This window comes from Xyrauchen texanus, chromosome 22 (assembly GCF_025860055.1).
Source record: "Xyrauchen texanus isolate HMW12.3.18 chromosome 22, RBS_HiC_50CHRs, whole genome shotgun sequence".
Lineage (NCBI taxonomy): Eukaryota > Metazoa > Chordata > Actinopteri > Cypriniformes > Catostomidae > Xyrauchen > Xyrauchen texanus.
In genome coordinates, this window is record NC_068297.1 from 6,562,176 (window position 1) to 6,590,119 (window position 27,944).

A 27,944-nucleotide genomic window follows, 5' to 3' on the forward strand; every position below is an offset into this window, starting at 1 on the left:
TTTATTTTCTTCATTTGAATACATTACTCATACCCTTACAAACAAGTTTTGATCAATAAATAATTAGATAATTCATGTAAAAATATTACAAATATATAATTCATAAAATAAATAAATTATCAAACATGTATATGATAACATGAACATGAATCTGGTTCTTCTGATTAAATTAAATAATATTAAAAATCTTAAATTATTCAAAAATTAAATAAATACATTTCCAAACATATGTATGATGACATGAACAAATTAAACAGTCTTAAGTCTTGAAATAGAAATATTATAAAGACTAATAGACAGAAGAAAACATCTACTATAACAGAGGAACATAATACAATTCTTCAGGTTCTAACTTCTTCAGTATATGGACGGACACATGTACATCCCACTGCAATGGTTTTGTTCTCCAGTCTGAAGTAATAGCTGTGCTTGTCTCCTCGAATTCTCCTCAAAACCAAAATTTGCCTGTAAATGGGTTTGGATGCATAATTACTGCCCTCTTCGTTTCCTATGTTCAAACAGCCAGTCAGCAAACATTTTGCCTCTGCGATGCTAGAGGGATACAGGTTCTCATCCTGTGTAAACCTAAGAAAAAGAGTGAATCATGAGTGATTTTAAAGTGAATTATACAACTATCTGCAAAAAAAGTTGCATTTGTGCTACTTATATAACAATGGATGTATACTGAACAGATCATCATATTGTGTTTGAGACATACCTTGAAAGTTTCATAAAATACTCAATTAAGTCTTCCAGATAAAGCGATTATAGCATCATGAAACACAATATCAAAGCTATTTGCAGAGAATTCAAGTTATACATTTTATCAGTCTATGCATTCCCTGGAGATCAAACCCATGACTTAGGCATAGCTAGCACCATGTTGAGCTACAGGAACACTACAGAAACACAAGGTCTTACGTATAAGTCCATGGCGAGATGGAGTCATTGTTGATTGGACGGATCAGGCTAGATGAAGGTTTGAACTGAGGATCCAAGATCAGTCTGTATGATGGTGGATCCGATTCTTCTGCTGTCTTGTGATTTCCTTTCTTTGGAGACATCTTCGAAGGTGCGCCCTCAACCACAAGTGATATTAGAAGGAGCCCCATCATACAATTCACCTGTGAAAGATGTATTGCCATTTTAGACATACAAATCCTACATAGTAATTGACAGGCCATCGTCAAAGTTTCAGAAATACTCACCGTGAGGAACTGGATGTTAAAAGCAGATGCCATTCTTGCACTCATTTTATTTAAAGATTACAGCTGTGTTCTCTGTCAAATGTCATTTGCTGCTCTACTTTGCAATGGCAGGTACAGTTTATATATAGTGGCCTGTTCCTGCAATCGCAGTGGTGTAGGTGCACTTCCTGTGATTAATGATGGTTCAGCTTTTGCATTGTCATATCAATATGTCAGCAAAAATATCAGTTGGAATGTATTGTGTCATTATAATTACATATCAAAATACTATTTCCATTCCATCATTATGAGTTTTGACAATTTTAATGGCTGATGAAACAATGTTAAACTGTCTTTTAAAAGAATGCATTAGCAGATTTAGACAATGTTCATTAAATTAATGCTATAGCCCTTAACCCCAAACCCTAACCTTAAAGAAACAATAACAAAGCCATAAAAGCAAGGACAGACATTTTTAATGACCACTTTCTCTATATAATGGCTCCAAAATATTTTGACACTTCAGCAACACTAAAAAGCATTTAAACGTTATGTGATTAGATAGCATAATATCAAACCAAGAAGCATGTGCAAATAAAGGATGCTAGAGCTTTTCTCAAAATTAAAGTTTTTAGCCATTTTTACAGCAACTCTGAAGTTTATTATCCCAATGTGATTTTTAATAGATGTATGAAGTAATTCATTGATATGTTCCACTTAGTTTAATAGTTAGTTCCAAATATTTATTGTCTAACTTTTGAACAAGATGTCTATTGTTTAATTATTTCAAACATATACAAATATATATATTTGTCTATTATATTTTGCTTGAAAAGTGCACTTGCTCTATATAATGGCTCCAAATGCACTTGCGTTTTGTTATTTATTTTCTTATTTGATAAATTACACTTTTTTTATATATTTTGTAATCTAATGCAATGACATTCATAGATTTTTAAGTGTGGCTTAAATGTACAAATGTACAGCTTTTGGGGGTCACTAACCTATTATGAGTGTTCTTAGTGCACCTTAACAACCATAATATTCTATTGTGTTTTCTTCAGCTCTCATATTGCATCCTGTTAATGCCATTGGCCTCAATTTACAGTTTGCATGCCATGTCAGTTTAGCGACTTCCGTCCCAAGTCTATGATAGCTTGCACCTCACAGATGTACATTTTCCCACATCGGGTGATGGTTTGCAATTACGTCAAATGTGGTTAAATTTAGTGGTCTGACCCTGTCAAACTCTGACAATTCGAATGATTGGGGGACCATATATACAACAAAACTAAAACAAACAACAATACAACAAAAACTAGATTTTTACATTTTCGGAAGAAAATATTAGTGGTGTTTGTCCATTAAAAAGTCACCGCAATGATGCTTGGGTGTTGTTGCTTGCTGCTTGTGAATTGGTGTGTAGTTGCTAAGGTGTTCTGGGGGGTTTCTAGAGTGTTCTGGGTGGTTGCTTGGTGGTCTAAAGGAACCCATGAGTCTCTACATGATGTCCTGGTCATGGGACATGGCTCGGGTCTCTCCATTAATGTAAGACCATGTACACACTAATACATTAACATTTGAAAATGCATGAGTTTTGCTACGTTTATGCATCTCATTCACATTGAAACTGTGTATTCCTTCACTGAAAATGGAGACTTTTGAAAATGCTCTCCATCCTGGAGTCGCAAGTTCTAAACCAGATGGGCTGAGTGACTCCAGTCAGGTTTCCTAAGCAACCAATTGGCCTCGGTAGAGTCACATTAGGTTAACCTCCTTATGGTCGCTATAATGCCATTCTCACTCTCGGTGGGGCACTTGGTGAGTTGTTCTGTATATGCCTCGAAGAACAGCGTGAACATCCACATGCACCAGGTCTCCGCGGTAACGCGCTCAACAAGCCACGTGATAAGATGTGTGGATTTACTGTCTCAGACGCGGAGGCAACAGAGATTCATTCTCCGCTAACCGGATTGAGGTGAGTCACTACGCCACCATGAGGACTTAGAGCACATTGGGAATAGGGCATTCCAAATAGGGGAGAAAAGGGCAAAAAAAAAAAATATATATATATATATAAATAAAATCTCCATAATGCTTTTGAAAATGATGATGTTGAAAATCTGAAAACAAAGTTTTCAAACTTAAACTTTTAGTGTGGATATGGCCTAAGTCTATATGATTTTTTTAATCATCCACTAGGGGAAAACTGTCCAAAAAGTCCAATAATTTAGAAAGTAATAGAACACCTCTCCTCAATAAGCCATGTGATTTGAGTTATAATTCATGTCCATAGCAAGGGCATGAGGTTTTAAAAAATCAATAGCAGCTTCTATTAAAGTAATAATGATGCTTGGATTAACAAATAGTTATTTCCTCAAATGTCAGTTTTGTTTAGGTCCATGCATTTAAAGAAATTCTTTTTTTGAAGATAAATAATCAGTATTATGTGTGATTAATAAACACTATACTATAGTATAATATTTGTATCATTTTTTCATCTTGTTAAATGAACAAATTATACAAATATTATACTATAGTATTACCATAACACAAAGGACAGCACCTTTTGTTAATGTGACGAATACCACTGACCTACATTTGGGAGTTTCAAAATGTCTAGGAATCATACAACTACTTTCTTACTCACAAAGAGGATTTCAGTTAACTGACATCAAGGAACAAGGGGGCTTTCATAGTGACCCACATATGAGCATAGGATTTTCCACACAACTGATCTTCATTTTCACAGTTTCACCACTTTACACAAATTTCAGCATTGATAACTCTGGAGGCATACTATTGAAGGCATATTATTAATGTTCCTATTATTTTTAATGTTCCTATTATTTTTTAAATGAACAATGATCTTTTAATTGTTTGAGGTACAAAAGTTGTAACCTGTAAAAGTTGAAAAAAAAAAAAAAACATTGGTCATTACTACACAAATGAAGACCTTACATTTTAGTGACTACCTTAAACTTTCATTAATCTGCTTTCAGGTTTCATAGATCTTTGAGGAAAAAATTATAAACAAATCACATGATCATATCAAAGGCTTATTTCATCAAAGCCATATGTAATACTACCATATGCATTCTTTTCTAGTATCAAAGGCAAAATGGGTAAATGAGGTCAGAGAACTGCTGAGTGGTTTCCGGCGCTGACTGCAGTTGTGTAAATAGTGTAAACCATTAGTCAATCTGATTTTTTTTTTTAACAACAGAAAGAGAGAGGATTTCTGCATTATGACCCACCACATCAAAGAAGTGCATAATAGTGACATAACTCTGGGTTAAGCCTCAGGGCAGCCATGATACAAATCTCCATTTATGGAAGTCACACACTAATATCAACTATTTGCCAAATTTGATATTAAGTTAATGTTTGATTGGTTGCTTGCTTAGATATTCAGAAATTATATGTATTAGGGGCAGGGCTGTCACAAAAATTCATGGGCCCAGACATTGGTCATTTATTTATTCATTAATTTGGATATGAATTACTGGATAATGATTTCTTATGTGAGTGGGTTGACTCGATGTACTTACACTTGGCTGTCTGAGAAAGCTGGGTGTCGTTTTTGTTTCTTTTTGTGTTGGCTCCGCCTAGCGGCTGGAGTTTGTTTTGTGGAATAACACTCCTTCAAGAAACGTTTGCATTGACGGAAGATTGCTACACTGATGTTGCCGGCTAGTGATAAGGATGACCGCAAAATATCTACAGTACATGCCTACAACAAGCAATGTATTTTATAGAGTTGATGGACTGAGGAAATCATGGTGTGTTTCTAATGTGGCCTCTGAGTCAACTCGACTCTTGATCGTCCGAGAACCGGGACGCCTGTTTTGTTTCTTTTTGTGCTGGTTCTGCCTAACGGCTGGAGTTTGTTTTGTGGAGGAACATCCCTTCGGGACGGCTGTGAATGAATCTGCTTGTTCTTTGTGCTTGCGCCTTCTATTGTCTGGAGCAAAGCTGTTGTGGGGACTCTCATAGGCATGCATGGAGTCATTGAGTTTAGAGGGATCGACACTGGTTGGCGCTGTCGTGCACGGGATTAATGTGCACGTTTTTCTTTTTTCTGCTTGTATTGTTCGGGGGGAAGCTCTGGGTTTTATTGTTGCACTAATGTTGAAACGTGGTCTTAATAATTTTGTTTTTGACACTCAATTTATTTTTCTATTATATCAAAATGTCAAATGTTAATATGAGTTGATTATCTCCACCTGGAATGTGAATGAGTTGGGGCACCAAGGAAGTTTATTTCTTTTCTTAAACGTAAGAAATATGATATAGTATTTCTTCAAGAAACTCATCTTTCCCCGCAGGTAGCTGAAAAATTTGGGAAGATATGGGGTGGACGTGTTATCTAGAGTGCTGGCTCAAGTAAAAGCAGGGGAGTCATTATATTGATAAATAAACATCTACAATTAAAATTATTCAAACAGATTAATGATAAATTAGGAAGAGTCATTATTATTGTTTATTTTGGCTAATGTTTACGCACCTAACGTTGATGATCAGGGATTTTTTTACAGATCTTGAAGGGATGTTGCAAACCGTTGACACCCCTCATGATATAATATTGGGAGGAGACTTTCATCTATTGATGGACTCAGTCTTGATCATAGTGAAGCAAAAGTGTACAAGCCCCCTATGACAACATTGACTCTTCACAGGATGTGTAAAAATCTTGGTCTTACAGATATTTGGAGACGTTTAAACCCATCTGGTAGGGACTATAATTGTTTTTCATCAGTCCATAAGATTTATTCTAGAATAGATTTTATATATATATATATATATATATATATATATATATATATATATATATATATATATATATATATATATATATAAATGTTGATTGCTCAATTGGAAACATTTCAGTCTCAGATCACACCCTGGTGTGTTTAGAGGTGTTGCCACATATGGAGAAAAATAAATCATTTAGCATTTTGTAAAATCCTGATTTCCAACAAATGTTAAAGACTGATATTAATGTCTATATGGAGACCAACTGGTCCTCAGTATCCTCTGTGGCATGGCTTGGGAGGCACTTAAAGCTGTTCTTAGGGGCCAGATTATACAGTTTGCCAATTTCATCAAAAAATACAAAGTGCAAGAACTCGTTGAGATGGAAGGAAATATTAAAAGTGCAGAGAGAGAGAGTACTGACCTGATTGAAATATAGATATAATACTATTTTGTCACGGAAGATGGAGTTTTGATTATTCAGGGCAAGACAGTCATACTTTGAGTCAGGAGACAAAGAAGGAACACTTTTGGCTATGTATACAAAGCAGAGAGAGTCTTTTTCTACCATTCACTCAGTGAAATCTGCTGGTGGTGAAATATTTGCCTTGGCCATTGATATTAATAATGCTTTTGAAGAATTCTATATTGATCTTTATAGTTCCACATCTTCGTCTACTGATGAAGATATTAGAAACTTTGTGGAACCTTTAGAACTCCCTAAATTGACCACTGAGCAAAAAATATTCTTGATTCTGAGATAAGCTTGGAGGAGCTTGACGAATTAATTAAGGCCCTGCCTACTTGCAAGGCTCCGGGGCCAGATGGCTTTGCCGCTGAATTTTTTAGATCGTATGCTACAGAACTGGCTCCACTTTTGTTAGAAGTTCATATGGAATCATTAAAGAATGGAAAGCTTCCCCCAACCATGACACAAGCCCGGATCAGTCTGATTCTGAAAAAGGACAAAAATCCAAGTGAGTGTATAAGTTACCGTCCAATTTCCCTGATCCAGCTAGATGTAAAAATGTTATTAAGTAAAGTTATGACAACTCTTATACATGTAGATCAGATGGGGTTTATTTAGGGCCGTAGCTCTTCTCATAACATTAGGCGTTTCATAAATATCATGTGGTCAGTGGTGAATGAAAAGACTCCGGTCGCTGCCATCTCACTTGATGCCGAAAAGGCATTTGATATGGTAGATTGAGATTATCTTTTTAAGATTTTACAAATATACTGGTACGGGAATACTTTTATTGGATGGATTAAATTACTTTATAGACACCCAGTTGCGGCAGTACAAACAAATGGATTAATTTCAGATTATGTTACTCTGGATAGGGGCACCCGGCAGGGTTGCCCTCTTTCCCCACTATTGTTCTGTTTTGCCCTGAAACCAATAGCAGCCACGATAAGAAAGGAGGAGGATTTTCCAGGGGTGATGGCGGGAGGTGTGGCGAAGCTTTCGCTTTATGTAAATTATATTTTATTATTCGTCTCCGACCTTAGTGGATCTATGCTTAGCTGGCACAGAATTATCCATTACTTTTCAAAATCATCGGCACACAGATTTAATTGGTCTAAATCCAAATCTTTGACTCGTGTACTGCCCAGTAACGGCTTTTCAGTCGGGTGCCTTTCAATGGTCCAAACATAGCATTAATTATTTGGGTATTTTATTCCCAGCAAATTTATGTGATTTAGTCAGAGTTAATTTTCACCCTTTAATAAAAAGTTTTTCGAGCGATTTGGGCAGGTGGGCATTCATTACGGGTAGGTTAATTTTATTAAAATTAATTGTATTCCAAAATGTACCTGCTACAGTCTCTCCCCCTCTCTTACTTCAAACAATTTGATAGCATAGTGAAGTCCTTTATTTGGAAGGGTAAACTTCCCAGATTACATTTCAATAAATTACATAGGCCGATTGACAAATTGACCAAAGATTTTGTTTTATTATTATGCATTCGGTCTCAGATATTTGGCTCATTGGTCGATTCCACATGAGACATGCATGCATCCAAAACATAATACTGGGTTATCCCATGCCAAATACACATAAGTTCAGCGACACTGATAATTGATAAGTCCTGCCCCAGGACATATGGGTATAAAGGGGAGCGGGCGGGTTATAGACAGAGGAGGAGGTCCTGTGGGGTTTTACGGGCCCTAGAAGAGGTCCTGGAAACGGGGTCGTATGCCGCCTGCGGGGCACTCGACGCTGGGGCTGAGAGATGGGCCCAGGTTGAGGTGGAGCTGCCGGTGGTTTCTTCACAGGGGGACGCCCACGGCGAGCAGACGGGGGATGGCCTGCGCTACGACGGCGCAGCATGATGTGAGAGATGGCCTCTGTCTGTTTCTTCACTGCCGAAAACTACTGGGTGATGTCGTCGACGGTGTTGCCGAAGAGACCGAACTGGGAGACGGGGCGTTGAGAAAGCAGGCTTTGTCAACATCGCGCATCTCAACCAAGTTCAGCCACAGGTGGCGTTCCTGGACCACGAGGGTGGCCATCGCCTGCCTGAGTGCTTGCGCTGTGACCTTCGTAGCTCTGAGAGCGAGGTCAATGGCAGAGCGCAGTTCCTGCAGCATGTAGGGATCGGGACTACCCAGGTGCAGATCTTTGAGTGCCTTGGCTTGGTGTACCTGCAGGAGAGCCAAGGCATGCAAGGTGGAGGCGGCCTGTCCAGTGGCACTGTAGGCTTTCGCAGTCAGTGATGACGTTGTCCTACAGGCCTTGGAGGGGAGTACCGGGCGGTCCCGCCAGGTGGTGCCGTTCTTGGGACACAGGTGGATCGCAACCGCCGTGTCCACCTGAGGTGGAACGCTCTCCAATTTAGGTCTGATTAGCATTGGTTGATGCCACTTTGGTGAATTAAAGTACCAATTTCTTTCCATAAGAGAAAAATCTGTACATGACGGAAGTGTAAATGATGATGGAAGCCAAAGTATAATATGCTATGACAATATTTACTGAGTTATCCATTAATTTGGAAGAATTAAAGAGTTTATGCCCATTATTTGAGCAAAACAGCCGATAATAATAAATAAAAGGTGACAGCATCAGATAGTTAAGTCTAGTACTAAATTCAGTTGACTTCAGTAGCATTTTTGAATTTATGCCTATGATGTGAGACCAAAAGTGGGGGAAACCCATTTTTTGTGTTGTTTTGCCAAAGTTGGGGTGTCTACAAATACAGAAGTTTTAAAGATATCCTAATATCCTTTTAGATACTGGTTTAAAAAAAAAAAATTCCTTTTTGTGTCTTTATTTTGAAAGCCCTACATGGTTAAATTGTGAAAAAATATATAGGGATCTCAATTTCGCTACATCAGTAAATTGTAACAAATTTACATATTTTTTAAATAATGTTGAAACTACAAATGTACCTTTATTTATTTAAAAAACAAATAAGAATAAGTGACTTGTGTGGATCTTCAGTTGGTGAAATACTTACATATATTTATATATATAGGTTTTGCATTTCATAAATTAACATTTACAAAGCTCTGGAATGCATCATTAGTGGTTCAAGCACCAAATGTGCTGAAGGCCTAAGATCAGCCTTAGCATGGGTGTCCTTTTAAATTAGTAAGTTAGTATGCAAATAATGAATGTTCACTCTGCAAAAAAATTCCAATGTCTGGTAGATTTTTGGTTATTAATAAGTACATTTTCTTTAGGTCTGGTAAAAGTTTAACTGACAGCAAGTTGACGTCATTTTGCATTTGTTAAAGGCAAATTGTTTATTGTTCTTGAAAGAACAGAATGGAACCTGCATGAAAATGACCTTCACATTAAATATTTCCATAACTCTGAGGTAAATGAATGCTCAATCAACATTTCTGGAAATTTTTCTCATTCCAAAACCTTATCAAACTAGACACCACCCAATAGAATTTCATGATTCTTCACAAAAAAAAAAACAAAACTCAAAAATCTTGATAACTTAGCCCCAAAAGCCTGATTCGTCCATTTTTTTTTACAATGAAATTTGGTAAAATGGATCTTCAACCTTGCCAAAGTAATCTTTTGATTACAGGAAAATAAGTGGCAAAATCTAGGTCTACACAAAGCACCCCTTACCTATCAATTGATCTGATGAGGGAATCTAGGTCAGAAGTAGACTATATTATCTATGCAATCACAAACGAGTGTTGCATAAATAGATGAGCTAAGAGAACCATTTTCACAGTGGAAGAGCATAAGAGAGCATTAAAGATGTTTCTGAACTTCGTCAACACTAAATACATGGTGAGAAGAACAAAACGATAATGGAGTTAATTAAATAACATGACTCTGTTAGCTAGCTTTATACTTAATAACTTTGGAACATTGGTTAATAAAAGATTCATCTTAAAACTAGTTTAAGATTACATTTAGCTTGTTGCAATGAAAAGACGCTTGGAATATAACATGAAAAATGCTTTCTTAGTGGGTTGATCCTTTCCTACAATGGGCAAAATTGGTTTTATGCCATATGCCTAAAGATCAAACAATATCATAACTGATGATATGTTTTTTCTCTCAGGTTTTGCTAGGCTGTGTGCTGGTGGGACTTACATATGCCAAACAAGGACAGAAACCAATATGCGACACTGGGTTGACGATTTCCAGTGACTACGATTCCTCTCAGGCAGCAAACACGGATGTAAATGGCAACAAACGCTCGCTATCTGCATGGACCTGGATGTAAGTTTCAAAATCACAAACTATCACAAAATCTTAAACCAGAAAGAAGATAGAGTCAATATAACTGTTTTGAAGCTACTTAGAGATAAACATTATTCAGTTGACCATCATTCAGTTTGGTCTTGTGTGATAACATTGGTTGATGCTAATTATTTGCTGCACAAAGTTAAGGAAGCTGCTTTATTGCCATGTTTTTAGAGGTTAACCTTAACCTAGCTGCCATGCACTTCATGTATTTTTGTCTTGTTTTCCAGTAAAAATATCTAAAAATTCTTAAAATGTGATTTATTTACTTGACAAGCAAACTGGCATAATATTTTAAGTCTTATTTTGAGAGAAATGTAATCAAATTTAGTAAACTTTAGACTTAAACTTAAATATCTACCAATGGTTTAGGCAAAATAAACTTGTTAAAAATAATACTCTCCAGAGTATTCCATGGTGGCGTTCTTCATGGGAAACCTCAACGAGGCATTAAGGGACCTGTTGCCACCGGCGACCCCTCATTGGATGCTCCTAGACTTCGTGGAGGAGTCTCTGCGAGTTAGCGGCTCACCGTTCACTGTGGGTGTTGAGGACTTGTCCAGGACTTCACCTCTCCTCCCACGGTGGTCAACCCCCAGGCTTCCATGGCTCGTCCCTTCACACCTGCCACGGCCGACGCGCTGGAAGCCTCGTCTGTTCCAGAGCCAGCGTTGCCAGCCTCGACCGTCCCAGAGCCAGCGCCTGTAGCCTCGACCGTCCCAGAGCCAGCGCCTGTAGCCTCGAGCCTCCCAGGGCTCCGCCCCCCGAGCCTCCCCCGGCTCCGCCTCCAGAGCCTTCTACGGCGCTGCCTACCACGGCTCCGCCTTTCACGGCTCCGTCGCCAGAGACTTCTACGGCTCCACCTCCTGAGCCTTCCACAGCTCCGCCTCCTGAGCCTTCCACGGCTCCGCCTTCCACGACTCCACCTCCTGAGCCTTCCAAGGCTCCGCCTTCAGAACCTTCCACGGCTCCATCTCCAGAGCCTTCTACGGTTCCGCCTCCTGAGCCTTCCATGGCTCTGCCACCTGAATCTTCCACGGATCCGCCCTCCATGGCTCCGCCCCTGAATCTTCCATGGCTCCGCCTTCACTCCTTGGACAATTTTGTTTTTGTGGGTTTTTTCATTTTTTTAGGAGTGTCTGGATTCCGCTCCTTTGAGGGGGGGTTATGTCACGATCCCCTGTTGTCTGCCCTGTGTTTCTCACTTGCCATCCCGAACTACACTTCCCATAATCCCCTGCCCTCATCACTACCAGTGTCATTGTTCTCACCTGTATGTAATTTAATCATCATCATCCTTCTGTATTTAAACCCTGTTTGTTTGTTCATTCATTGTCGGTTGTCAAATGTATGTTATGGTTGTCCTTGATTGTGTTCCTGCCTGTGCCCTCCGTGGATGTTTCTCATGTTTATACTTTATTTTCCCCTCGTGGATGTTTTGTTTGTTCCCTGTATTGTTTTGTTTTGTCTCGTCTGCCCTCGTCTGAATCATAACAGATTTATTTTTCTTGTTTTAAATATTTTGTCAGATTTATCTTAAAACAAGACTTAATATCTCATCCCATTTTGCTTGACAAGTAAATAAATCAGGTTGTAAGAATGATTAATTTTACAGGAAAACAAGACAAAAATACTTTACTATAGTCTTTAAAATAATTTTTTGCAGTGTGGCGAAGTTGTGAAATTAAGTGGAAGTGGTTTTAAGGTACAGCGTGTGATGTAATGTCAAAGTGAAACATTGAGCAGAGTGAATCTTTATCAGTTCTGTGGGTTTTGCATCAGCAAAATAATTTTTTTCTTTTTGTCTCTGCTTTCAGTCCAAACGTTTCCTCCCTCAGAATAACACAGGTAATCTTTGAAGCCCAGTGTCTTTCAGAATATTGCAGCTATCTCAACACCGGTGTGGACGAGAGATTGAACTCTTTGCCCATATATCAGGACACACTGGTACTGAAACAGGATACGCAAAACAGGAAGTGCTTCAGGGTGACTTCTGAGAGCGTGATAGTGGGTTGTACATGTGTATGGGCCAAAACCTCTTGATTGTTGTCAGTGGAGTGGTGTTGGCGTAGTGGGCTAAAGCAATGAACTGGTAAGCAGAAGGTTGTCGGTTCAATCCCCACAGCCACCACAATTGTGTCCTTGAGCAAGGCACTTAACTCCAGGTTGCTCCGGGGGGATTGTCCCTGTAATAAGGGCACTCACTGTAAGTCGCTTTGGATAAAAGCGTCTGCCAAATGCATAAATGTAAAAAATTGAAATGTGTCTGAATTACCTTATTTATTTGTTCCAATTAGGCTGAGAATTTTTCTTTTTTCTTTTTGGCAAATGTATTTCAACAAAAAGTCTTTCTGTATTGTTATTTTGAGATTTTAAGTTACAGATGTTATATTTGACCAAATAACAATTGTAATTGTATAAATCATAACACTGATCTTTATCACTGATGCTCATTCTCCTTTGTGCATTCTCCTTGATCAAGCAAGTTTATACATAACACTTTGTTTATTTTTCCCCAACTGTATTGGGTGGTCTTTTGTATTGCAGATTTTTTCCCCACAAATTAAAGTAATGTTAATTAAAACCAAGCTGGTCTCTGCTGTACTTTCATGCTGTAGCCTACATAGGGATATATTTTGTATTTCCTTCTCATGCTTAGCTATATGTTGGAATCTGTGGGCAAACTCTACAATAATTTGACCTAAACTTAACAAACTGTGCTAAAAGTCAGGTCTATGTCAATATTGAGCCACTGTATATTAAGATAAATGAAAAGAATGGACCTGTAACAGCCATTGTGGGAGCTATACACACAAATCCTTCTGCATAGAGAGAGATTCTTGTTTGCATTCTGGGTTTTCAGAATAAAATTGCAGTGTTGCAGAAAAATATTGGCCTAGTTACTGCTTGATCCTGGCAGTGCTTTGCCTATGACAAGAAAGTGTTCTAGAACAGTAACTTTTATCAACAGTGACATCTTTTGCCTTCTGCATATTGGGGATGTGGTTGCTGGCACTAGACACTGCACAACCCTAATAAACATTCACCATAGCAACTGCAAAAATACCTTTGATACTATAGTTCTACTATTGTTGCTACAACACACCAGGGAAACTTGGTAAATTTGGAAAACTATTGGCAGAGACTAGTTATCCTGAGACGAAGCACTGGCATAAAAATGAATGGGAGAAATTGGAACGGCCAATATGGCGGATGTAGAAAAGGAAGGAAATCGCCTTTTAGATGTGCATTAGCTGGAGCAGCCTGTAAAATAGCATTTATTAAACGTGATCTGAGCTCAAGAAGCACAAATTCCCATACAAAAATCTTGAGTTCTGGCAAAATTTGCGACTCATTATTTTCAAATGCAAATGACCCTTGTGGTGAACATGCAGCAAACCTTTGGCAACATTGGACAATTTGCAGCTACTGGCATAAACTTCTCTAGCAAACCTGTGGCAAAAATTAAGAGTTTGCCACATGTTTTTGCCAGAACTGTTGATTTTAAATATGTTCTCTGATTGTAATCTTGTCCAACCATTTTGGAGATTTCAGTCTCTCCACATTCAAGTAGATAGGAGCTGTACTTGTATGCTGCTTGTATCCATAGAAAATAGCTTGAAAGCGAATTTGGTATTAGCAACAGCTGTCATCCAGGCCAAAAAGACACTCTGATAGCATATAAAGCAAAATTTATATAACCGAGGAAGCCTACATTTTTTCTCCTTAAAAATCTACAGTCTCCGACCTACCCCCTTTCTCCTAAGACAGGTCAAGAATTTTAGGGATGTGTGCAAACATGAGAATTATTCCCAAACGTACACATTAGCATAACTAAAACATCAGTTCATCATATTTTTTTCGAGAACTAAAAGCAACCTGTTGTATGTTATTTTTGAAGACGCAATAGTTACCATGTTGAATTTCAGTAATGAAAACAGAATTTTTACCCCATCTACTACATAGTATAATAGCACTATAAGGGTCCATAATCAGCTCCCTAGCTCCGTATGTCGTGACCAGTATCATGAACATGAATTCGGGCACTGAGTATTCATCCACTAAACATTGGGGCACTCATGATTCAATCACCTGCAACACGATTAGTCTTCGAGCTTGTGCCCTCTGATGCATGAATAATTAAATCACAAATGAAAAATATCTTAATGTTTAACTAACCATTTGCAGTTTCTGTATTATACAGTTGAAGTATTTTGAGAGCAATAAATATTGTCCACTACAATAGACAGACTGACGGACGGACGGAAAGACAGACAGACATACAGATAGACAGATAAACAGATAGATAGATAGATCACTACTTTTATCAGCCATGTTGAGTTTATGTTTTCATAAAAAAAAAAAATATAAAACAATGACATAATGAGAACAGACATATAAAATGAGTAAGGATTAAAGTTAATCACCCATGGTGATGTGGATGCAATGCCACACCCTGAATTGTTAAAAAATGGCTTTGAAAAATCTGTTCACTATAGTGGACACCATGCAGTATAGGGTTAAAACACAGCTGTTATTAATCAACAACATAGCTGTATAAATGACACTACTGTACGTTTTCGTTTTAAAATATTCAAATGTACAGTGTTAATATGAAATGACATAAATAAAGAAATAAAATTATAAAGGACTGTATTTTTACCTTCTTCTAACAACTCTAACATAAAAGGTTGCTTCCCTTTCATGGTCATTGTGGATGAAAGAGAAACAACATCTCTTTTAAAGAGAAAATAAGCCTTTGACTTCATAGTTTTAAACTTGCACTTGTCTTCTAACTACTTGAAAGTCTTCAGAAGACCTGACGACATTTCCCTGATAGCACACGCACATCAACCAGACATCTATTTGATGTGTGTTTACATCTGGAAGATGTATTTTTTAGGTTGTTTGCTCATCTGTCTATAAGTGTCTATAAGATTTTTCCTCTCGGATGTCAAAAAGACATTCAGCAGATGCTTTTTAGACATTTATGATTCAGAATGTTTGGAAATCTGATCTTTTTAAGATGTTTAGCAGATGTTAATTATGATGAAAAGATCTAAAACAGACATCTCAGAGATGTATGTTTGCTATCTGAGTTCCCGAGCAACACGCTCTGTGGTTTTTACAGTGCATTCTGGGGATTTTTAGGGCGAGAACGTTTCAGTGCACTGGAAAAATGTTGAGACTGAGACACCCCTAGAAATGGCCAACACCCTGACCAGTGCCCTGCCTAGTGAAATAGGGATGTGACGGTATAACATTTTTATATCACGATAATTGTTGAGGCATTTATCATGGTATAAGGTATAATAACGGCATACTTATTTTGTACTTTTTAAATTAAAAGATCACAAAATAACTTTGCAAAGAGGCATGGTGACTTTTAAATGTCTGATTGACGATTGCAATTTTGTTCTATTTTGCATTTATCAAATTTTTCACGGTTATTTTCATTGAAAATGAACAACATTGGCAACATTTTGAGGAAAATGTTTAACTGAAAATGAAACATGAATTTGAAAGTTTCCTAGTAATTTGGCATGTCTATTACTGTTAGAGCATTGGGAATGTTGATTTATTGATGGAAATCCTACAGTGCATTCAGAAAAATTTAAACAATTTGGTTAGTAGGTTATTTAGAAATTTTCATTGTATTTTGAAGTGCTCTTGATAAAAATATTGTGAATGTTAAGACTTTGTTGAGATGCACCGCTGGAGATTATAAGGATGTTTTTTAAAGTACATGTGACTTGCTCGGAATTTTGTTATCAAATTTGTGAAGTTTTTAAAATTGTAAAAGTTTTTAATTTTAAAATATTTTTTTGGGACTCCTTTGGGACAGCAGGGACACCAAGGCGCACTACCACAAGCAGGACTGGCCACAGCGGACAGAGTTCTCTGTGGGGAGGAACAACGTCAAGTGGGAGCCACTGGTGGACCCCTGGAAGGTGCTGATGCCACCACTGCACATCAAATTGGGCCATATGAAACAATTTGTCAGAGCTCTAGATAAAGAGTCGGCAGCCTTCAAGTACCTTCAAGACTTCTTCCCTAAGCTGTCTGAAGCAACGGTCAAATCCGGTGTCTTTTTCGGACCAAAGATGATCCTGAAGTGCAATTAATTCCCCACGAAGCACACTAGTAAGTAGAAAGCAGCTTGGAACAGCTTTGTTCACATCCAAGCCACTAAGAGGCGGTAGAACATGCAACAACAGACACATAATGTATTACTGGCACCTAGTGTACGGGAGGTGAAATTACACTCAACAGCTTCAATCAACAGTCTGTTTCTATACAACAAACAGCAGTCTGAGCATGGACAAAGTTGCTTATGTCCATCCCATCCTTATTTTATTTTATTTGTAAACCTTATTACATAGTAAGAGCTTTATTTAAGTTTTTTAAGTTCACGACAAAAGTGTTTTATAAACTTTTCGCCTGGACAGATTCTAAAACACTGTTTTGACTGCTAGCCAATCGAGCTAGCTGACTAAGGTAGGCATTTATACAGTTGTCCTTGTTAATAACCGTGTATATACTGCATGTTCATACGTTTGACATCCTCGAAGCTATGGTAACAACTGTTGTAAATATTGTATTTTGGTAGAAATGTTCACATTTAAACGTTTTCTGCTACAGTTTTTAGTTAAACAGTAACAATAAACCGTAACATGATATAAGTTTGTTTTTAGAAACCACTTGTATAAATTCTGCTGTTGTTGTTAAGTTACATTGATCTTACCGTGCTATTATAGTAAAACCCATGTTTTTTTCTGTGGTAAGGCTACTGTGTCTTCACAAACTACAGTTAAATTATGGTTAATATTCTAAAAACAGTAGTTAATTTTACTGTGTGTCTGAACGAAGTTTATAGGGAATATAATGTGTAGAATCTCTTCAACAAAATGGTAAATGGTCTACACTTATATAGCGCCTTTTTAACTCATCCTTAAACCAGTATTTTACACTGCGTCTCATTCACTCATTCACACACCAATGGCAAGGCACTAGCCTGACACTGGGAGCAACTTGGGGTTCAGTGTCTTGCCCAAGGACACTTCGGCATGTGGAGTCATATGGGCCAGGAATCAAACCACCAACCCTGCGATTAGTGAACAATCCACTCTACCACCTGAGCCACAGCCACCCCTCAACAAAATAGTGAAAACAATATATGCGCTATATAAAATCAGTGAAGCAAGTGCCAGTTTATTATTGCTACTTTTGCTCAATTTACGGTGTTTAATAGTGTCTTCAAAATGTGATATGCAATGTTAGTTTATTATTTTATGGCCGAGTAAAATGTTTAGAGTACCACAGATTCTTTTAGTGGTATAGTTGGCTAAAAGCACTTTTTTTATGCTTTTTACCCTCCTTCCAGTGGGTTTCCTGACATTACATTCATCATCATATGCTGCGTCTACATCCTGTAAATGGGGAACAGCGCTCTGAAAGCTCATCTGGAAACATCTCAGAAGACTGGGGTGTTTCAGCTGACCGGAAAGGGATTGGCAGAGGTACTAATAGGCTTTTCGTAATTATATTCACCACTCAAATGCACTTAGCAGTAATGTCCTCATGGATTATTGACAGGTTTTATATCTTTGTTTATAAAGTTCCCAGAGGAGCTACAGAAGCTCACTGGAAACCTGCGGACAGTCGATCTGTCCAACAACAAAATTGAGGTGCTTCCTGCATTCATTGGAGTTTTCCAGCAACTCAGAAGTCTTACCATTAGTGGAAATAAACTAAGTTGGTATTAATATTTCCTAAAATGTACTGCATGTGGAGGAACTGGTGGTGGTGTTGAGAAAGTTCTCTCTTGTACTTTACTGTTTATAGACAATTATCACTCGGATAAGTGAGTTGTGTTTTTTTTTTTATGTCAACAGGTAGTTTACCAAATGACATCGGGAAACTCAAGAAACTGGAGACTCTTGTTCTGAATGGCAACCAGTTGAAGCAGCTTCCTTCATCAGTGGGTCAGCTGAAGGCCTTGCGGACCCTCAACCTGTCAGGGAATCGGTTTAAGGAATTTCCCGGTGGACTTGAAACGCTTCGCCACCTTGATGTTCTCGACCTGTCCAAAAATCGAATTCAGCTGGTACCTGCAGAGGTGGCTGAACTGCAAGCCATTGAAATCAACCTCAATCAGAACCAGGTTAGTTTTGTTCTTTTGAGCTCATTGGGTATAGGAAATGTCATATGTCATGAAATAGGGGTGATGTAGTCTTATAGTGTATGATCTGGCTTGGTAATCGAAAAATTGCAGGTTCAAACCTCTCAAAGGTTGATTCCTGAGCTATCACTGTTGTGTACTTGAGCAAGACACCTAAACTCAGGTCGCTCCAAGGCAAATGTGTTAATAGTGACAATCTAGTGTTCAATGTTATTAGTGTTACATTTGTCAGGGTAACTTTATGAACTGTTCTGTTTCAGATTTCGACCCTGTCTCCAGAGGTGTCTCATGCTCCCAGATTGAAGGTCTTGCGTCTGGAGGAAAACTGTTTGGAGCTCACCTCTATCCCCATTGCCATCCTCACAGACTCCCAGGTGTCCTTGCTTTCCGTAGAGGGCAATCTTTTCGAAGTTAAAATGTTACGTGACCTGGAAGGGTATGATAAGGTAAGAATATGGAAAACCTTTGTGCCAGTTTTAAAAATCTGTTTCTATGTTACACATACAAAGCATTTTATAAGAAGCTTTAAAAAAAAAAATTTGTTGTTGGAATAATCCAGTCCCTAAACTTAGAGGATAAACAAATCACGTTCATTTTCATCTTAGTTCTGTGTGCCTCTTCATTTTTCCATGGAAATGAATGACATTTAAGTTTGAATGTAAAACAGAACTTGTATTTATTTTTAAAACAAAGTCAAATCCCCATCTATCTGACCAGTCAGTGTCTTTCATTGTGATGTAATGGGGTATTAGAAATGGGGAAAATTTAGGATTTGACAAGTTCTTTATTTTTTCCTTATAATCTAGTTAAGTTCAGTTCAATTCATCTGTACTCTTGTAGTATATTTATCACAATACCAGTTGTCTCATAGTGGCTTTACAAACATCACTGGTCTAAAACTCCCAAGAGATTGAGCCAAGGGCTACAGTGATGGGACAAAACTCCCTAAATGTTGGGAAATAACAAAGCCGGTCTGACCGGTCATTTGGCTGAATTTTGAATCTAATTGTCAATTTCATTTAACAAATTAACAGTTCATTTTCATTTTAGGTGAAAGCTACATTTTTACCCATGTGGACTTCAAGTTTGATTCTGAAGTTTTTATGGCCATATTTTAAATGATTGTTTTAGGTTCAATACAAGTTAAGCTTAGTCGACAACATCTGTGGTTGAATGTTTATTTATTATCACAAAAATTATTTTGACTTTGACTCATTTATATACATATACACACTAAAATCATGTAAACACGTATAATGTTTACATCTTGTGGCTATACTTTATGAACTGGCCACATTCACTTCCATTGTAAGGGCCTAACTGAAATATTTGTTTTGTTTGTTTGTTTTTTTACAAAGACAAATTAATTGAAATAATTTTCTGTGGTAGTCAACATTATACCATACATTCTGTCAATAGAGCTCAACTATTGTACTGAACCCAGAACATTCCTTTAAGTAGTGGTTTAGTCTAGAGGTAGGCTGATATATCTGTTTTACTGATTAATCAGTGAAGATAGTTGCCAATATATGTTTTGTATCCTGATTAACAATCACGTGGGGATTTTCTGTATCTCAGTCTTTCATCATTGACAGTATTCATCCATATTTGTATCCTCCTTTCAATGCATATTTCGTTTTTTTTTATTATAAAAATCAAGTGTTCTATATTGAAGCGAGAGTATGCAAAGGAAAATATGTGTATATGGAAACATGCCCCTTCAGCACATACATCATGTCTCCAACTGTATAGTTATTGAATAATAATATACCTTATTCTTCATTAAATATAAACTCATCTGGCAAAATAATTAATAAATAATAATAATATAATTTATATATATATGTACGTATGTATGTATGTATGTATGTATGTATGTATGTGTGTGTGTGTGTGTAAAACCCTTAATTTGGTGAATATATAGGCAATAAAAAGTTAATTTTGTAAATACTTAAATATAGAGCATTATAATGGAGCCAAATGTCTGTTATTTGCTTACAGTTATAGTTAAAAGTCCCATGTTATGCACCATATCTTTCTGGTTATTATTGGGATTTTGGTTGAACAATAGCTGATTTTATTAATTTATGATTTTCATGGCAAGGAAAGACTAAGGAATGTATATTTGCATTCTATAAATCGATTTTAAAAACTATCGGCCAATTAATCGGGAATCAGCCTTTTCCACCTCCTTAGTTATCGGTATCAGAAAAATCCACTATCTGTCCACTGTCCCAGTTACTTAATATCAATCTAGATTTAGAAATCTTCATTTTGAATGCTCTTTTTGTTCTGTAGTCATGTAATGACATGCTTTTAACTTTGTGCTCCTCAGTACATGGAACGTTTTACTGCAACAAAGAAGAAATTTGCTTGAAGAGTTTGAGGCTTCCTCTAGTGCTCTGTGCTGGACTTACTTTAGAGAAGTTACAGCTGTGACCACTGGTTGTAACTGGTTTGGCAGGATGGGCCAGGATTTAAAAAAATGGCCAGGACTTCCAGAGACCCCAGCCCTGCTGGTCATTACTGTAACAGAGAATGCATGTATGAATTACTGCATGGACTGTGCATTACACTTTCTTTTGCAATGATTTTATAAAGGAAAATATAGTGCTGAATCCGCTTTATGAGGATATTTAAACTGGAGAATGGTTTATTGAATATTCAAGCACACTAATGCCCGGTCTATTTATAGAAAGTCTGTCCTTCAAAGGCGAATATAACATCTAACATATTGTATGTCCTGTACCCTTTAAAGTACAGTGTATGCTATTGCTTAGAAATTAATTTTAATGCTTTAGAGTCAGGAGACATTTTTTTTTTCACCCCTCGTTATTTGATTGGAACATTGTTTGGAGGAATATTTTGGGGGTCAGCTAATAAGTGGTAATCCATTATGATTGTATTTTGATTGTCCTTCATAATTGTGATCTCAACATTTCCGTTACAGATTATCTGCTCAGTGTTACTTATGAAGGAACCATTTTTAATTAAATCAAAGGTTGCAAGAATATATATGGTGATTACTGTCCATTTAATAAATGCCAGTGTATATTGATATTTGTATGCATTGTGAATGCTGTGATTGTTTTTTACATGCAGCAAGCTTTTTTCATGATATTTGATACATAACTCAAAATGCATTTTTGTGAAGGATTATGTAATTTGATGCAGTTTTCGAGATTTTGGGGCTCTGTTGAATTTGTTCTGTTCTTAATTTCATGCCTACAATGTGTTCATTTTGTAATAGAATGCTTTCGCAATTGAAAGTCACCGGCGGTCCTGTTTATTGTAACGAATCTATGCACATTATTGTAAAAATGTTTAATTCAAACATCTAAAGATTTGAATGTTTTTGATATTTTGTGTACGGTAATCATTCTAACTGAAGCAGAACTCTGTGATATTGGTAAAATAGATTAATATGGGGATCCTTAGTGTACTGTCACCTAAATTATAGTTCTTTACTACAGCATTTACCCAGGAAATAAAGCTCACATTGTATTAGAATTGAAAATGGTCATGCAATTGTGTACAAAATTGCACATTAATTTTAACCTTTGGGATCAATAAAGTACATATACACAACATTAATACCACCTGCCTAATATTAAGTAGGTCCCCCTCGAGCCAACAGACTGGCTAGTTTGAGGATTTTCATAACTGTTGATCTCCTGAAATGTTCACACACAAGTCTCTGGAATTTACTCGGAATGGTGCCAAAAATATCCAGTGAGTGGCAGTTCTGTGGATGGAAATGCCTTGTAGATGAGAGAGGTCTCAGATAACCGCTCTGTACAATTGTGGTGAGAAGTATCATCTCAAAATGCTATTCGGAGAGGCAGGTTGGCGCCGTTTTGTTGGCAGGAGGGGGACCTACACAATATTAGGCAGATGGTTTTAATGTTTTGGCTAATCGGTGTATGTGTATTTGTACTCTAGATTTGTAATCATTCAAGACTACCAACAGGCTGAAAATAGTTATATATTAGAACATATAGATGTTTAATCACACCTCTGGACATCGCATGGAGTTTAAGGATTTGCTTTGACACGAATGCTGTAATTTGGGCTAATATTTACTAACAGGCCGTGCAATTAATAAACTAGCAGAACAATTGTCACTGTACTACCTAAATCAAAGTTTTGCAAGGAATTAAACATTAAAAATTCACATAAAATTATAAAGATGAAATGTACATATTTTTTACAGAATTATCCTCCCTTGTCCCTCTCTTTATGTTGCTTATATATTCCTATTAGATTGTAGAAATAATACCGTACTTTCCCAGGTGATTCATAAGAAAAACAATCCTCTGTATAATGTCAAAATACTGCATTTGAAAGTTTTCAATATAATTTAATAAGAAAACACAAAATACACATTCAGCACAGTATTATTAAAAATTTGGAAAATCCTGAAAAATAAAAACAATGGGCACAGTTCAACAGAGGGTGGTGCTGTAACTACAAATGATAAGAACACTGAACCAATGACTTTTACCAGAACTGAAATGCACACTATAATGAATATAAATTATTTACCACATGTATGGTTTGTTCAGACTGTAAATAGAGCAGCAAGATCACACCTTTAAGACTTTAGGAAGTTGTGAGTGTCATGTTTACTTCTTATACTCCTAAAATGCATTGCACATCAGTATTTCATTATAAAATGATGCAAAAATAAGACCATTTAATTATACTCTCAAAGAAAGCCACTTAACATGGTATCTGCAATGTTGCAAAATGTAACTTGTATTGTAACTGTGATGAGGCAGACATGTGAATAAAAAAAAAAAGAAAGAAATTGTTTTAAAAGTAGGAAAACTTGAATTCAGCAAGTTAAGTCCATTAACTGGAAATGCACATAGTATTTATAGTAAAAAGAACATTAACTCAGTTTTCCTCATACAGACAGACAGACAATACACCAACAGATCTGTTTTTAAACATCAAAAAAGGCATGTAAACATGATAAAGTGTTCACACAAAAGACACTGTTAAAGACATAGTTTGCCTAAAAATGTTTATTCCATCAATTTACCATCCTCTTGCTGTTCCAAACACATAATCCTTTCTTCTGTGGAACACAAAAGGAGATGTTGAAAATAGAAATATAAGGGTAACATTCTGCCTAACATCTCATTTTCGTGTTCCACAGAAGAAAGTCATATGAATTTGGAACAACATGAGGGTGAGTAATTGAAGACAGAATTATAATTTTTGGGTGAACTATTCCTTTAGACGTTCCCAACTGGCACACTTAAAAAGGTCTCATGAAGATAAGGCGTTTTTTATAGTGTATTTGCCTTTCTGAAGTTGCGAGATGTAGAGTTTTGACTTGCTCCCATCGACTCGTTTGAACCACACTTCATCGTGATTGATTGTAGTTATTATAGCGCTGTTTGAAAGAAGACAGTGGAGAAAAAGAAATTGTAACAGTCTGTCCCAAAGTGCTGCAGAGCAATCAATAGGAGCTTGGCAATTTAGTGCGTCTCAGAGAGAGTTACTCAAAAATCGCTCACCTCGTTGGACACTCATCTTTCTTTTCAATACATATGGCTTGCCCGCAGGTGTACCATTCCCCATCGTAAAACACACGTCCATCTTCTGAGTGGGCATTGTGCTGATGTTTGTCACTCTTTGAAAAGGAGACTAGAACAAATTATGCTCTACTGTTAATAATTAAGTTCTACTTTTACTAATGTAACCAAAAACATGAATTAGGCTAGCGGCATCAGGAAGATGATGCAAAACTAACCTTAAAGTAATAGCTCACCCAAAAATGAAAATTCTCTCATTATTTTCTCACCCTTATGCCATCCCAAATGTGTGACATTCTTCTGCTGAACACAAACAAAGATTTTTAGAATAATAACTCTGCTCTGTCCATTCAATGCAAGTGAATGGTGATCAAAATGTGAAGCTCCAATAAGCACATAAAGGCAGCATAAAAGTAATCCATACAACTCTAGTTGTTTAATCAATGTCTTCTGAAGTGATCCAATTGGTTTTGGGTTAGAACAGATTAAAATGTACTCCATTTTTTTGGTCACCACTCACTTGCATTGTATGGACCTGCAGAGCTGAAATATTCTCCTAAAAATCTGTGTTTGTGTTCTGCAGAAGAAAGAAAGCCATATACATCTGAGATGGCATGAGGGTGAGTACATGATGAGAATTTAAATTTGTGGGTGAACTATTAACTTTAAACTTGCACAATATATTGGTGTCAGCCAATATTAGCAATTCTCTGTCTGATTAGGCCCATTTTCGAAACAGGTCATAAATTCAAATAGTATACATTTTTTATACACCGGGTTTCAAAAGGTATTGAAAATATGATCTTTGATATAAATGCAATTTTACCATCAGTCTTTACTCTGTGAGGTCCTAATGTTGCCATGGCCTAAAAGACATAAACAAGATGGATCACTTATATAATAAGGCATGACATTTCACATAAGAGCGCTAAATTATGTATTTGACAATCTTAACCTTTCTGATAGCAGTCCAGTCCTCCAGTATATCCAGGTCTTGCAGCATGTAAACAATATACGGGCGTGCACATGTTAAGAAACTTACAAGATAAAGTATTATTCAAGCAAGTTCTAGATAAACTCTGGGTAGCTTCAGCAGCGTACATGTAGTAAAGGATATCTGACACAGCCACAGGCTTTTTCTTTTTGTCTGAACTGAAGGAATCTTTCTTTTTGTTTTTTCTTGATTGTAACTCATCATTCCAGAGCTCTATGGGAGAAATACAACAAAGACAGCATGAGCATAAATAACATGAATGTATATGGAAAAAGACACTTGGCTTACATTAGCGATTCCAGTACCTGAGGTAATATCTATACTATGACGGTCTTCCTCTAAACGTCTGATCTTCTCCTCTAATTCACTTTGAACTGTATCAAATAATAACAGCTTCTCACTCTGGAAGAGATAACAATCATTAGAGCTCCATAGTTTTGAAAGAGCATGTTTGACGTAAATACACATGATTTAAAAGTGCAGTTTTAAAATGCTGCAACTGGCAGGCTTTTGGTGGTACTGGAACAAACAACAGCTTCAAATGGTCATAAATCTCCTACATGCTTCTATGGTGACTCAGGTGCATTTTAAAACATACACTATTGTTGCAGTAAAAATGTATTACATGTTTAACTCCCAGTACTTACCTCCCAGTGCTGGAAAGCTGCTTGAGTTTCACAGTCATATTTATTCTTCACAGAGTCCAGGCACAACTCTCTGTAGATACCTGTAAATGTCTACACATTTAATAAGGAAATAACAAAGATTTTTTTTATGTTATTTATGCCACAGTATTTCTAAGAATTCAAAGTTTGAACATCAGACTGACCTGCAACTTTTGTTCTAATTTGTATATTCTCCTGAAGAGTTGCGAGAGGCTCCAAGTACTCCGGGGCCTTTCCCGATATCACTTCTTGGAGTTTTGCATCAACTTGATTCAGTCTCTCTTTATATAAACTAATAAAAGCATGCACACTTAATGAGTTAGGAAATGCACATGTAAATTACATGATTGCTTTCACAGTCTACTGTAATAGAGCTTTTTCAGAGACTGATGACATGTTTCCACCTTATTTATCAGCGTAAATCTTGCAATTCTTTTTATATTATAAATGTTTTAAATATTGAGTGTAAATTTATAAAATAATGCTTTGTGTTATATTGCTCTGGAATTAGTTTAAAAAAAAAACATATCACCACAGCTGTGAGGGGGTTTCTATTACAGCTGCTGAGAGAGTGACAGTAAATTTGGCATCTTTTCCCATCTGATTTCATTTTTGTTTTTTTGTTTTGCTCTTATGGAAAGTCATTCAAACATAGTAGTGGATTTTTTTCTTTTGCTCTAGAAGCAAATAGGTAAGTGAAAATAATATTTGCTGTGATCTCCAATTCACCACTGTCGAAGTTTACCCTGCAAACCTTTACTTCCGTGTTCCAAACCCAGAGTGCGAAAAAGGTCTGTAAGAAATAGAAAGATTATACGTACTGGTCTTTGAGGTCAGTGAACTGTTTTTCCAGATTGGTCATTTCGTCAATGCACTCCATTCTTCTCCTTTCGCAGTCTTCATCGTCAATTTCTGTAAATAGACATATGTATAAACAGAAATGACACAAAATTTATTCAGAGGCATCATGGGTGCACTGTAAGACATTCAGGGGTGTCAAACTCAATTCCAGGAGGGCCAAAGCCATCCAGAGTGTTGTTCCAGCCCTGCTCCAAAATGCCTCCTTGTAATCTTCAAGCAATCCCGAAGACCTTGATTAGCTGCTTCAGGTGTGTTTAATTAGGGTTGGAGCTAAACTCTGCTGGACTGTGGCCCTCCAGGAGCCAGGTTTGACATCCCTGCATTACACATTATTTAAAATGCAAAGGAACCTGCAATTCATTCATAGTTGTGCGATATCTATGCTGATGGTTGCTGTTGTATTGCCATTTCCTTCATGGGATTAATAAAGTATGCATTCATGCATGTGGGTAGTTGACATGTCCTGTGACATGCTATACTCCACCTAAAGTATTTTCAGAACATAACTTATAACTTAATAAAAAATGATACTTTCTTGTAAATGTGACTGGATACATTCAAACAATCATTCTGTCACCTGAACTTTCTCCATCCTCAGACACAGATGAGCTCTCTGTATCCTCCTCTTCTGAACTGCTCCCTTCTTGCTCTGCAAAATCCACCTCCATTTCTTCATGAATACTTTCTTTCTTTTCTCTCGAGTGCACTGGCATATCGTCTTATACGAAAATAAAATGACTGAGAAATATGTTGACCTACTTGCTTTGTGAGTCGCTAAAATAACTGTTGTTGATTTAAAGGTCTAAAATGTGTTAGCTTGTTGTAAATGCTATAAACAAAAGGACACATACGTCTAATGTATCATGCTAACAAAGGTTTAAACCATTTAGTCATGAAATGTTAAAGTCAAATTGAGAGACTGTCCCTTAGTAATTCGCTTAAGGTGTTTTAGTATTTTGCTTAATCATAAAAATATAAATGTATTGCTTCATTAAGCAAAGCTACCATGTGAATTACTGTAGCACTGGCGCGGA

At 36.9% G+C, this 27,944-nt stretch overlaps 4 protein-coding genes across 4 annotated transcripts; 2 read left to right on the forward strand and 2 right to left on the reverse strand.

Annotated features, from left to right (window-relative positions):
- Positions 1-160: 160 nt before the first annotated feature.
- Positions 161-1,293, reverse strand: LOC127662394 (interleukin-17F-like). Its single transcript, XM_052153541.1, has 3 exons — positions 1,209-1,293; positions 922-1,124; positions 161-585 (listed from the first exon to the last, which is right to left on the reverse strand). The coding sequence occupies exons 1-3, from the start codon at positions 1,251-1,253 to the stop codon at positions 342-344; spliced, it is 492 nt and encodes a 163-aa protein (XP_052009501.1). The 5' UTR covers positions 1,254-1,293; the 3' UTR covers positions 161-341.
- Positions 1,294-10,167: 8,874 nt separating this feature from the next.
- LOC127662395 (interleukin-17A-like) lies at positions 10,168-12,705 on the forward strand. Its single transcript, XM_052153542.1, has 3 exons — positions 10,168-10,200; positions 10,478-10,638; positions 12,480-12,705. Exons 1-3 carry the CDS (start codon positions 10,168-10,170, stop codon positions 12,703-12,705), a joined length of 420 nt encoding a protein of 139 aa, XP_052009502.1.
- A 4,233-nt stretch (positions 12,706-16,938) lies between these two features.
- Positions 16,939-22,712, forward strand: LOC127662392 (leucine-rich repeat-containing protein 57). Its single transcript, XM_052153536.1, has 6 exons — positions 16,939-17,160; positions 18,047-18,182; positions 18,282-18,417; positions 18,558-18,826; positions 19,105-19,290; positions 21,180-22,712. Exons 2-6 carry the CDS (start codon positions 18,099-18,101, stop codon positions 21,219-21,221), a joined length of 717 nt encoding a protein of 238 aa, XP_052009496.1. The 5' UTR covers positions 16,939-17,160; positions 18,047-18,098; the 3' UTR covers positions 21,222-22,712.
- Positions 22,713-23,239: 527 nt separating this feature from the next.
- On the reverse strand, positions 23,240-27,918 carry LOC127662391 (breast cancer metastasis-suppressor 1-like protein-A). Its single transcript, XM_052153535.1, has 10 exons — positions 27,488-27,918; positions 26,871-26,961; positions 26,214-26,341; positions 26,032-26,111; positions 25,690-25,786; positions 25,508-25,597; positions 25,346-25,410; positions 25,217-25,256; positions 24,373-24,502; positions 23,240-24,248 (listed from the first exon to the last, which is right to left on the reverse strand). The coding sequence occupies exons 1-10, from the start codon at positions 27,621-27,623 to the stop codon at positions 24,122-24,124; spliced, it is 984 nt and encodes a 327-aa protein (XP_052009495.1). The 5' UTR covers positions 27,624-27,918; the 3' UTR covers positions 23,240-24,121.
- Between the last annotated feature and the right edge of the window lie 26 nt (positions 27,919-27,944).

Coding starts and splice junctions, on each gene's coding strand:
- LOC127662394 (XM_052153541.1), bottom strand. CDS start 1,253: ATGAGTGCAAGAATGGCATCTGCTTTTAACATCCAGTTCCTCACG. Junction 1,125..1,208: donor TTAACATCCAGTTCCTCACG/GTGAGTATTTCT, acceptor CATCTTTCACAG/GTGAATTGTATGATGGGGCT. Junction 586..921: donor ATCTCGCCATGGACTTATAC/GTAAGACCTTGT, acceptor TCTTTTTCTTAG/GTTTACACAGGATGAGAACC.
- LOC127662395 (XM_052153542.1), top strand. CDS start 10,168: ATGTTTCTGAACTTCGTCAACACTAAATACATG. Junction 10,201..10,477: donor TCGTCAACACTAAATACATG/GTGAGAAGAACA, acceptor TTTTTCTCTCAG/GTTTTGCTAGGCTGTGTGCT. Junction 10,639..12,479: donor CTATCTGCATGGACCTGGAT/GTAAGTTTCAAA, acceptor CTCTGCTTTCAG/TCCAAACGTTTCCTCCCTCA.
- LOC127662392 (XM_052153536.1), top strand. CDS start 18,099: ATGGGGAACAGCGCTCTGAAAGCTCATCTGGAAACATCTCAGAAGACT. Junction 18,183..18,281: donor CCGGAAAGGGATTGGCAGAG/GTACTAATAGGC, acceptor TTGTTTATAAAG/TTCCCAGAGGAGCTACAGAA. Junction 18,827..19,104: donor TCAACCTCAATCAGAACCAG/GTTAGTTTTGTT, acceptor GTTCTGTTTCAG/ATTTCGACCCTGTCTCCAGA.
- LOC127662391 (XM_052153535.1), bottom strand. CDS start 27,623: ATGCCAGTGCACTCGAGAGAAAAGAAAGAAAGTATTCATGAAGAAATG. Junction 26,342..26,870: donor TTCACTGACCTCAAAGACCA/GTACGTATAATC, acceptor TGCTTTTATTAG/TTTATATAAAGAGAGACTGA. Junction 24,503..25,216: donor TCACAGAGTAAAGACTGATG/GTAAAATTGCAT, acceptor AATTTGTTCTAG/TCTCCTTTTCAAAGAGTGAC.